Genomic DNA, 12,986 nt, shown 5'->3' on the forward strand with positions numbered 1-12,986 from the left:
TTCACTTATCCGGAGATAATCGAATAATTAGTTGACATTTCCTCCTGCAATACATAATGTAGGTTTTGATTGTAATAATCAAGAAGAATTATTAAAAAATTAATAAAATATTGATGCGATTTAATATAGAATAATCAATAATATAATAAAAGTATTCGAACGTGAATAGCATTTAAGATTGTAACTATTTTGAGATGGCGAGAGATTTTAGGAAGCCAAGAAATCAATAATTTCATTATTGTTTGCAAGGAAATTAACATTTCAATTCGAATTGCGCTAAATACATAATAAATTGAATCGATCGATTTTTATTTAGCGGATACGGAAAGGCGACTTTACACGAGAGTGTCCAGTTTTACAGCAAACGATGACGATGACAACGGTAACGACTTCGGAAAGCGATATTGTTATCGCGGCTACTATTGGCGATGCGTGAGACACGATAATGAACCAATAAAAATACAAATTTTCTGAGGCACACCGAAAGGAGGTACTTACCGCGCGGATATGATTGATGTGGTAGAACGCCCACCGAAATACAACACAACGACGCGTTTCGCCGGCCGTTAAAATTGATGGCCGTATATAATTTACGAAATCAACAAGCCGTGACGCGTGCAATACCGGGGTATATACGCGCGGCACGAGTGTGTGCTTTGTATGTGCTTAATCCCTACTTACTTGCCGCGAAAACCCTTTTATTTCTCGCCATCCTGGGCCCTCTCTTTCTCCCAGGTCGTTGCCATGGGGGCCGTAGGCAGCGAGACGACGAGGATAGTGTGGTGGGCGACGGCGCCAGTGCCGCCTTTTTAATTCCCTGTACCCTCGTCCCTCGTCCTCCCTTCGCCCTGCTCCCCCCCCCACCCCCCTCTGCCCCATCGCGTCCTTCGATTTTTCAGTTCGATCTGCGCGCCGCCGGTTACGCTAATTAAAATTCCCCTCCCGCTTCTTGCCAAGCATGAATCTCGTCTATATCGGATGCCGCGATGTTGCACAAGACAGATCAAATGTGATGAAAATCCAAAAGACATCCAAGGAAAGTCTCAAGGATACTTGTATTTTAATTTTGAATTCTTTTAAGGGCGCACAATCTACTTTCTCAGAGCGTAATAATAATATGTCAATATAATAGTGTGTAAAAAAGCTTCTTTAATACTTAAAATTACGTCCGAATAAAATTGTAGAAAATAGAAAATATTTGACGTTTGTAATTGACACTGTCGCAAGTAGTCTTTATTTGGGCAGTTTCGCAAGCCCACAATTTCCTGCAATCTTAATGCGATCGAATGCGTCGCGTTTATTTTTTTTCTTTTTTTTTTTACAGCGGAAACGGCAAACTCGCCAGTTGGGCAGCCATCGTCGGTTTCCTGGTGATGATGTCTCTAGACGTTGGCCTAGGTTAAAGACGTCGTCCACAAAGTAGTCATAGCTTTTGTGAAGGTGTAAAAAAATTATATGGTAGCGGTAACGAGAGGTTTGCAGTCGCGGAGGTATGTCTCTTCGACTCGCGGTATTCATTGGATGGACAATAGTGCGTTTTGTCGAAAGAGTCGCAAATTAAGTGCTACAGCGAATGTTTTATATCCTGATCCATCCTTTTTTCTTTATTCGTCAAAGTACTGTCTTTCATCCTTAAAGATTCGACAGGAGAATCGAGTAGTAGTGAAATAGAAGGTATTTCTAATCAAGTTCAAGACATATTTCCATGATTCCTGATGTATTCACTGAGAAATAGACTTTAATGTAAGAAATTATTGTAACGTTGCTAAACATCCTTTTTATCACGGTAATTATCGGATTTCCATTATCGTTATCACACAAATACATGTGTGAGAGACGAGATAATTTTATTATAACATACATATATTTATGACAAAAACCGAAAATATCATTACTGTATACTAGTTTCAATTTCGGTTAAATATTGATTAAGTCGGAGATATTGGAGATTGCGTTTTAATCTTGATCCATTATGATTCGATGTTCGATTAAGGTGGTAGCAAAAGTTAAGTTGTTTAACTGCTCAAAATAAATATTTTCTTAAAGCGGAATATTTTCTGCTTTCCTAGAACGCACTTCTCGCTTAGAAAACGTCTTCCCGTATCTAGTCTTTAATGATTCCAAAAATCGAAGACACACAACTGGCTTGAATATAAAATCGAACATCGAACAATGTCTTTCAGGATTTACCAAGATAATTGCAAGATCGATGCAATCGCAACTAACTGTCTAGTTATCGAATAGATAAAGCAATGCACAGCGTCGAGAACTGTCGAAAAGAATTAATTTCCCCAAACTATTTATTTATTTATTTTATTTATTTATTTCTTTTTTCAAAAATATTATATCGATAATGGATATCTCGCAAAGATATGAGTGAACATTAATTTCTTATCAGATATTAATAAATTTGTATGTAATGTACAAATATTATGACAATTTTTTATGGAATTTATTTGCATTAATGTATAGATTATTCATTGATTTTTCCTATACAATACAGTTATTATTTGTAATTTTTTTAATATTATATAATTTGAGATGTTATATTATATTATATAATTTTATTTTTTTTCATTATATCTCGTGCTATTAAATGGAACCGCAACATATTTGTTATGCAATATTTTTAAAGATTATTATGTCCGCCGGTGTTACTCATTGCTCGAATAATACAAGCATATATCCAACACGTGTATATTACTCGATCAATTTCCTGAATGCTGTTATTATACAAGATTTTTATTGCAGTTTTTTTAATCAGTATTTTTCTAAATCGCTCTTAAATTGTTCGTTTATATGCTTCCGATTGATTGCCATAATCCATACAGTTTTTTAATGAAAAACTAATAGTGTCGCGTTATGCAAATCTATATTTTTGTAAAACGTAAATCTCTCTGGAAAAAATATGAATTTTATAATGTCATTTGAGCACCCGATCACACGCAATCATTAGCTACATTTCTTACAGACCTGGAAGTATAAACCTGCACGCATATTTATTACAACGTGCATTACAACGTGCCCTTTCTAATCACAGAGTGCGCGTACAGTGCAACTTCATTCTTATAACGATATGACGTTTACCCTATAATACGTAACGAGATTACTGCCATACACATTGGCATAAAAATAGAGCACCTCGAGAAATCCAATACACATCTGTAATATTCCCCCTCCCCCCTTAAAAAAAATTAACCTTTAAAGTTTAACTTTTTTACATTTCAATCTTAATAACGATATAACGTTTGTATTTACTATTGATACAATGTATGCACAGTAATAGCAAAGAACATGGTTGCTGTTTCTTGATTTGAAAGGAAGAGAAAGGAATGTTATAAATATATCAATTATATCGATATAAAGCTTTTAAAGTTTTTATAAAATTTATCCTTTTGTCTTCATTGGCGGAACATTGATTTTTCTCATTCCATAATATTGTACATTTTTTATACATATAATATATAATGGACACGAGTATTTTTTTTGTTTTTTTTTTTTTTTTTCATTAAAATGATTGCCGCAAATCGGTATCCGAAATCGATTTTTTGCGACACGAATATTCTCGCAATAATTGAAAGATATAAATCAATCACTGATGTCTGGTTCTCGACACTGTGCATTTATGTAAGATATAAAGACTATATTTTGATACACTGTCGATAGGCTACTGAAGTATTAGGAATATATGAGTGTGCCGACACACACACTCACGTTTGTATATAAAAAGCCATGACGTAAAAGGCAAGGCAAATCTTTGTCATGGATATGCACTCGGTCGAAGTGATAGCGAAACTTTTTGACGCAATCAGGAATTGATCCCAAACCAAGGCGATATACTTGCCAATATTAATGTCCGTTATTCCGGTAAGACATTTTTCTTTTTCTTAATTACGTACTCTTGGATTAGGGATCAATTTTTAATTGGCATTCTTTTCCATGCTCTCGCTATTATGTGCGCAATGTTACATCCTGTTTCTTTACATTGTGCTTAGAATTATATTTCTCGTACTCTAGTTTCGTTAGATAGACCGTCTGGTTTCATGGATGTCGAGAAGCATCTCTCACATGATAATTTTAATTAATCACAAGATGATGTGATAAGGAATTGCCGTCTTCAATATTTATTAAAATAATACTAAGAATTATTAATATTGTATATGATATTGACATTTATAAGACCTAGATTGTCAATTTCGAAGTCAATTGGGCTTTTTCTGAATTTTTTTTTTTTTTTTTATTATCATTGACGGATCTTCTCGACGATCCTCGATCCGGACAATCAGTACAATCACTACTATTCAAAGAGTATACCACCGACACTCGGTTTATATTAAACCAGTGTGCGAACAAAAATCAGCCAAAGCTTCAATGATAGAAGCGAGAGTCATCTCGATCAACATTGATGGTACAACATTGTGTTGATTACGACATACGCCCGTGCGGTGCTTTAGCGAAATATATCTTTCGTAATAAATCATGTAATTAAGCGAATCATGTGATTATATCATATTGTACTTTAGATATAGTTAGTACCTACAGTCAATTGTAAAATTTTTGCAGACACGTTCGGTTAAATTGCTAAAATTTATGATTGCTTGCTGCTTTATTAATTTGACGATTAATTGATTGCACAAGAAATATATATATATATATATATATATATATATATATATATATATATATATCAATGAAAACGATAACATATTAATTAAAAGACCTTAATCATGAATATTGTACGGATCGCGCGACTAATTCATTTTTACAGCTGGTTATGAATATGTTTTTCGATTAAAATGAATATCTTTTTCGATTAAAAACGTGCCTTCGTAACTTAATTAGTATTATTTGTTTAAATATAATAGAAGTATTAAGTGTCTGGAAAATTGGCGAGGTGACGATTGTTTACTTGTTATCTCGTAAAAATTAAATTGATAATTCTTTATATCTCGCATATTCATCGCGAATTCAATATCGCGGTGTAATGATTTACAAAGATGTGCAATAAAAATAGTTCAATTAAAATATGTGTAACATAGAGTATATACACTCCATTTTCCATTTTCCTTTGTTTTAAATTAACCTTGTAAATTAATCATAATATTACATATTATGTGACGCGACAATCCCCCTTGCTTCATCTAAAACAATAGAGCAGAATTTTTTTTACATCATTATTCTATTATATTATATTTAATTTATAAATATATAATTTTTAAATACAATTTTTAAATATATTTTATTTAATTGTATTAATACTAGCAATGTGCTTTTGTGTTTCTAGAGAGATAAAGAGTATTTTGGAGTAACATCTTTATAAAAAGAGAGAAGAACTGTGATTCGAATATAATAGATGGTATTACGCTAGGAAAGAGAACACTTGTTCGAGCGGATGCATCGGCGGTAAGTTACCCGAGTTCTCCTTGACTCTCAGACACGGTAAAGTGTCGGCGCGACTCGGCTCAGCTCGGCTTGGCTCGCATCTCTCACTTCGCTCGCGTCTCTCGTCGGAGTTGCATAACTCGAGGAGAATCGAGACATGAATGGAGCCGAGCAGCGTGCGACAAGGACGGCTGCATCGGCCAGCTCGATTTCCCGGTGCAACGAGTGCGAGCGCGCGGTAAGTAGGTACGAAGGTAATAAAAGGTAGGTAGGGCGCACTGACCGCCAGAGGTATGCCAATTCGAGAACAGTGGCGGATTTAGGAATAGATTGGCAGAAAAAGGCAGATTACTTCTCAGGAGTTAATCGAGAATAGTCCGTCTTCGATTAATTTTAGCGCATAGTGATTATATATATGCATGAAAGACTTGATAAAACTACAATTGTTTAAGTTGATACTGATTGAAAATTTAATACAATAAATTTCTATATAGAGTGATTTTTTTTTCTTTTTTAAAGCAAAGAACTCGCAAGATGAGTAATTGTTAGATTAGTTGGATATTTTTTTCAACTATATAAATTTTCTTATCTATTTTATCAATATTTTTCCCACATTAAATATAAAAGTAAACACATGAATAGATCCAGAGAGAGAGAGAACGGGGAGTCTCATCAAGGGGAGTCTCGAGGGATGGCCTGGAATTAACGTACTTAAAGCAGCGCGATGTGTGAATCCGCCACTGTTCAGCGCGAGGCTGAGAAGGATAGAGGAAAGAGAGGCGAGGGAGGAAAGGAGAGAGGAAACGAGCGGCACAGGGCGAACAGAAATGACGCAGTGGTCGGTGGAGTCCGGCAGAAGCGGTGGAGAGCGGGAGAAACAAAGAGGAGAGGCATTCCGGTGGAACGACGACGTCCGTTTTCACGAGAGGGATATACATGAGAGAAGTACATTCGCGCGTGCAACAACACAGCGGAGAGAAGAAGCGGGCCTCGCATCTGCCGTCGCGCTCGCTCACGACGGAGCGAGTGGATAAAGATGGAAGGCGGGCCCCGGTCGTCGTCGTAGAGAGGAACACGAACCGCGTTCCTCACCACCACCACCACGTAGAGAGGAAGGGGGACGAAAAATTCCAGCGAGCAAAGTACGGACGCCGGAGATGCGGATGCGTCCGCGCGCGGCGAGCGCTTGGAATGCGAGGGGTGTGCGCGAGAAAGAGAAATAAAATCTCTCTCTCTCTCTCTCTCTCTCTCTTTCTCTCTATTTAGAAAAATTAGCCTTGAAATAATATATAGTGAAACATAATTAGTTAAAAATACGATGAGGAGCTGTAGTATCGATTAATTTATTTCGGGGATAAATAACATGATGAAGAATGCAGATAAAAAGAAATAGAATAAGAAAAGAGGAAGGGGAGGGAAGATGGTGCAGTAATCGGCCTAGCTAAAGAGGGTGGTCACGTAGTTAGGAACGCCGACGATGCGCGTACGATCTAGAAACGGGATGAAGCAGACGAGACGGGAGAGAGAGAGAGAGGGGGGCGATAAATGGTAACGGCAGAAGGGTGGGAGGGGAAGGGTGCAGTGCGTTGCATAGGAAAGCCGGGACACCGGCGCTGCACCCGCCAGCAGTCTCACAATACACTTTGCCCTGCGCACCGCAGCCGATTTATCCGGTGCACGGCGCACGTGCAACGCGACTCGATGACGAATCCTCTCTTTCTCTTTCTCTATCTTTCTTTTCGTCCATCAATCTCTCCATCTCTCCGTCGTCTGTGATGCTTGGTGATGACAGTGTTGTTATTATTGTTATACCTATGTGTTGCACGCGCGCGTGTCTTAAATTATTTATCGATTTTATTGGCGCAATTGACTCTCGTGTTATTATTACAACCATAATATTTTGATGTAATTTTTATCCAACACATTGTTATACTAGTGCTAAATGTGGTCCAATTTTTGACATTTGCTCTGCTGCCGTGATGATGTTACGCTGACGTAGTGAATCTTAACTCGATATAATGTAATTTATATTGTCATTATTGGAATTCATCAAAGTGGAAAAGCAAGTCGCCAGTATTTTCGATTTAATTCACCGGATATTCCCTGACAAATTATTTGAAATCGTACGAGAGATCCACTGCCTATACGTCGATTTAGGAAATAACTAGCAGAATCGTGGTTCGCTGCGCGTCGATACGCAAGGGTGCATTCTAAAACGAAACTCGGTTCTCGCAAGCATTAGGCATCTGCCCTAGGACATTGTCCTTTCCCTTCTCATTCACTCCAACTTGGTTCATTCTTCGTTCAGCCAAGATATAACGCAGACTTGATTATTACGCAATCTCTCGTTACATTACTAATCTATGTTATAACGCTCGTTATTACATTTTTTATCATTTTCAAAAACACGTGTTTATATCATTTTAAAAAGACATTATATTCTTCAAAAATTATTGTAAAAAAAATTTAGATAATTTATAAAAATCTATTTTTTCAATAAAATATAATCTTTTACATTTATATATAAATCTGGTTTTCAAATTATTGTAAATATATTATTACAATAGATGAGAATTAATTTGTTAAAAATTTGCAAACCTTATTAAAAAAATTACAGGATGAAAATAACCTTCCTTCATTAAATTTCACTTAACGTTTCAAAAAAAATAATTTTTCAATAAAATAATCGGTATAAACCTTGTCCAGAAAAAAAAGAAAAAGAGATTCGAGGTGGTTTGGTACAATTAAAAGCCTTAATCGATTAAACGATTAATTTATCGCGATAATGTATATTTTGATCTTTCGATTCCAATTCCCACTTACCATCAAATTTTCACCACAAAAAGTAATCTTCGATCTCTATAGTCAGTTCCGGAGATTGTAGGAAGATATCATTGATATCGGACGTTAAATCGTTGTGTTAATCTAATGCATCAAGAATGATAAAATCAACGATAATACGGGATAAATGATTTTTTTTCACGATGACTTGGAGAAATCAGACAGCACAACGTAAGTACAACATTGCTTCAGTATATAGTTCGTTTCACATTAAAACTAACAATAAGATCATTATTATCGTCTATTCTAGATTATATGCGATCAAAATTACAAATTAATATAATTATGACTAATAATGTAAAGCAATTTCTGCGAACAAATCATTTTAAATACTAAATTTTCCAATAAAATATTTATCTAAAAATTATTTTTGATGCACTTCAGAAAGAATTTTTTAAATGCTTTACAGGGTTAAATGTTAATTTTTTTTATATCCTGATTGAATTAAATTTTAATATGATTACAATTACATGTATGTCTATACTGAAATGTGCTTTGCTTCTTGCTTTCTATATGTTTATTGCGACACGTCTGTTGTGTTAAGTACAAGTTGTTATAAATTCCTTGAAACTTTTTTCTTATGATTTTTTTCACATAAATTTCAAAATGAAATGAGAAAAATTGATCTATGATCGCACTGTTCTTTCTGTTTTAAATGCATTAGCCTGATAATTGAAAACGCATGATGATTATTTCCATTTATGTTTATTATAAGAAATAACTAATAGATGCACATAATAAAATGATAAACTTTTATATAATATATTTTTAAAAATACTTCTAGTGTATTTTTAAAAACACTTGACAGTTATTTATTGATATCAATAACTATCTTTATACTTTCATTAATGAAATAAAATTCTTAAAATTATTATTAGATTATTTAATACATTATTTATAATTTATATTTAGATTATTTTATAAATATTCAAATTACAAACGAGCATAATTTATAATCTCATAAATTTATCAACAAAATATATATATTTATGTATCTTATGAAAATAAATAGTTTATTAGAAAAAAATTAAAATATCAATCTAAACTAAATAATATTATTAAAATTATGATTATTTTATACATATTATTATTATTAATAAGTTATATTTATCAATTATATTATTTTTATTGCTATTATTTCAAAATATATTTGTCACGAGTTTTCTCTGTATTATTATTAATTATATAATATATTAAAAAACAGATAAAAAATATTTGCCCGCAGTTTTGTCTAAAATAATTTTTTTTAGTATGCTTAGAAAAAAATCACACCGCGAATAAACAATTTTAGCACAGACTTTAATATCATGTCAATTAATTATAAAAAATATTTAAAGCATATTATATCCTTATTTTCTAAAACAAAAATATCTCTCGCAGATGATTTCCACGAGCCTGACCGAGATTCTATTACTACGAACTAATATTGTTTTATTAACATCATATTATGCTGTTGTAAAATAAAAATTTAACCAAAATTATTTCCAGATTCTCCGGGAATCAGTCCCGTTATTGTTCTTGGCTTGTCATAGATCTTATAGCATAGCCAAGTAAACTTTGGCGGTTTTACTGCATTCCTTTCGTAACTTCTATAAATATCGCATTTTATTTTACTCGAGAGAATAGCTCTTATTAACGACATAACGTCGAATAATTATATTGAAATGATAGAAAACGAAGAAAGAGATTCCATAATCCTTCAAAATGCAAATACACAACTTATTATCAATATAATATTAATGCTAATAAAATTTTATGAGATAACTATATTCTTACATATATTTTTTATTCTCTTTAATGAAATCGCTTTACGAAAAGATTGAGTAATTCGTACGAAAAATCATTTAGCAAAAGTGCGCGGTCTATAAATTAGCTTCTCGTATAACGAAGTCGTTCCCTCGTTTTGCGATGGTATTCGGCAGCGCCCACATATACAAAGTTTCCATACACGTGTATGCATTTTATAGCAAGAAGCGCGTGTGGGTTTATATATAGAAATAGCAGCAGCGGAACAGCACCGGAAGCGAAGGAGTTCCGCCCAAGCCTGTAGGGTCACCGCACTTTGAGAAGCGTGATTCAAGACCGTGCGTACACTTGACGAAATTTCAGTACGTTTTCAGATATTAAAGATCACAAGAAGTGTCGAATTTTAGATTTCAAGAATAATATTTTAAAAATATTACTTCAATAGTACATAATACCTGTACGCGCGTATTAGACATGATAATAAAAAGAGATGATAGATAAGAAAGCGTTTACAAAATCTTACCAAAAAGTTGTAGTTTTGAAATTTAAAGACTTTCTTGATCTCTTGTAATCTTTTGTTTCATAATCAAATTCTTTTTCAAAGAATCTCATGAAAACTAAATTCAATTTTATTCAGAAACTTACTTCAATTCTAAGTGAAAAACTTAGTTCGAAGTGAGAAAATCTCTTGATATTTAAAATTCGCGCAAAAAATTCTGGAAAATCCATCTAGAAAATATCTATGTACTTTTTATACACCGAGAACAACGATATTCTATTAAAACTCTATTTAATTTTTTTTATTGAAAAAAACAGCTGCGGTCGAAAAAGGCGACTTTTATGGTTTCGTATTAAATAATTGTAAAGAAATAAGATTCTGATGTGGTGAATCGATTGCGGTACTATGACAATAAGAGGATGCGGAATCGCGCAATCCATCCCACGCTTTATAGAGCGCGGTAGAGAGAAAAAGAGAGAGAGAGAAAGAGAGAGGCGCATTAACGGCTCTGCTTTTATTGCTACCGGCGGCGCATCCTCCGACGCAGCACATCCGAGCCAACCGGAAGTCGACGCGGAGCGTTCGTTCGCGTATTAACGTCTTCTCGCGAGGGGTATAACGTATGTAAGAAAAAGCGAGCGAAGCCGTATGTTCCTGGCATTAAGGCGCGCGCGCGCGGGCGTTTCCTCGCGAAACGCGTGACTTTATGAATGAAACCATCACGCACATAGACAGCGTGCGTGCGTGCGTGCGCGCGCGATTTCTACGCGACGAGGAACGATAGTACGCGCACGCATTTACTCGCTCGTTCTACGTAGGAAGGAAGTCGCGGCAGCGTAAGTACTGTCCTCTCCGATACGAGCGACGCGGAACGCCCGCGTCGGACAATACTTGCGCGACAGGATGCCGCATTCAAGGAAGTGTAACTCGGTACGTACGAGCACCGCCGTCCGCACCGGGGGTGGCCTTTATCCCGAGCGATGTATCGTCGTGCATTATTCATCGTTTAATTAGATACCTTCAAATTCTTGGCGATTCCTAATGAGCCCCCATCAATTGGATAATGGCTCAGGAGGGGAAGCGAATCTCTCTTTTTATTATCATTATTTATTTCGGTGAAGACATAAATTGCAAAACGTGCAAGCACGTAATTTTTTGTCTTCGAAATTATCAAGGAAATTTCGAAAAAAAATATATATACGATAATTCTGCAACTTTTTTAGTAGATTGCATTATATATTTTATCAAAATTCACACGATTCATTTTCACACCTTGGAAGTCTTGAAATTATGAAATTAATAAAAAGTGAAATATATTTTCGCCGCGATTAAAATTGACACCTCGTGAATATCGGACCCTCCGACGCGACTATTTTCGTACACGACTTATTCATCGGCGCGGCATTTCTGCTCCCGGCGAAACTCGGTACGTACACGCCCGTCAATTATTTTAAGACTCTACTACGATACTCGGGCGAAAACGCTTTTCAATAGCGTCGAAAGCTTACGTTAGAATCCGTCTCGCATCTTCTGTTTATTATTCATCGCGAGCTGCCCGAGGTGCATCGCAACAGCGAAACATCGGCGCACGTTCCGTCCGAAACAATGTCGTCCGGCGCGGGTTAAGCCACGTCCGATCAAATTCTAGGCCGACGACTGGCGGCTCTATTTCTAAATCTACTTCTATTCTCTATTTCCACACGACGGCGGCGTCGCCGCGACCAGTTTATACGTCTGCGATATTTCGAGGAAACAGTTTCGAGGTGCTCACTACATATACACGATGGCGCCCGCAAATGAGATACTTAAAACTTTAAACTCTTTGGAATTTTTAATTCGCGATTTAATCCCCAAAATGTTTCATGACAAATATATATATATATATATATATATATATATATATATATATATATATGTATGGGAAAAAAAAGAATAAAAATGGTGCAAATGTTTCCTCGGAATATATTTTACAAAAGAAGATTTTGTCTTAATATTCGTGAACAAGTTTTCACTCGAATTCCGACACTCTGTATATGATACTATTTTTTTCTATTGCGCATCCTGAATTTTCTCGCTGCGACGCGATCCCATCGTGCGAGGAAGACTAAATTGCTCGTTTGCGCTAATACACTTGATATCGTTTAATAGGCTGTTATGAGAATCGTCGAGTACGGACGAAATAATAATACTCCACGCTTCTCGACACGGGAATTCTTTGTACAATCGAATTTTCCCTTATATGTATATTTCTCAACTCTCTTAACTTTATTGCACCATCTTGAATCAATTAATTTTATTTTTAGTTCAATTTTTTAAAAATTTTGCGATTTTTTAATCTTGCAACTGCCAATGAGTTGCGTCAATAGTTTTAAACAAATGTATTTAATTAACTATTTTAAATGATAACACTTTAACGTGTGTTATGCGAAATAATTTTTTTTACACCGATAAATTCTTTACGAGAAAAATAGAATAACGCATGACTAAAAATTATTTTATAACCTGGCTTTTTATTAAT

At 35.0% G+C, this 12,986-nt stretch overlaps 1 protein-coding gene across 5 annotated transcripts in view; it reads left to right on the top strand.

Annotated features, from left to right (window-relative positions):
* Nucleotides 1-7,910, top strand: part of LOC126858596 (zinc transporter ZIP11) — a 38,949-nt gene extending 31,039 nt beyond the window's left edge. For 2 of the 5 annotated variants that reach the window (XM_050609062.1, XM_050609066.1), the window contains exon 6: nt 1,325-5,025. In XM_050609062.1, the coding sequence (XP_050465019.1) occupies nt 1,325-1,403 (79 nt within the window). In that variant the 3' untranslated portion in view covers nt 1,404-5,025. Of the gene's footprint in view, nt 1-316; nt 387-1,324; nt 5,026-5,284 lie in introns of those variants that run through there. The other 3 variants (XM_050609063.1, XM_050609065.1, XM_050609064.1) reach the window with 3 other exon arrangements.
* Nucleotides 7,911-12,986: the final 5,076 nt, after the last annotated feature.

Source organism: Cataglyphis hispanica, chromosome 26, assembly GCF_021464435.1.
Source record: "Cataglyphis hispanica isolate Lineage 1 chromosome 26, ULB_Chis1_1.0, whole genome shotgun sequence".
Classification (NCBI taxonomy): Eukaryota; Metazoa; Arthropoda; class Insecta; order Hymenoptera; family Formicidae; genus Cataglyphis; species Cataglyphis hispanica.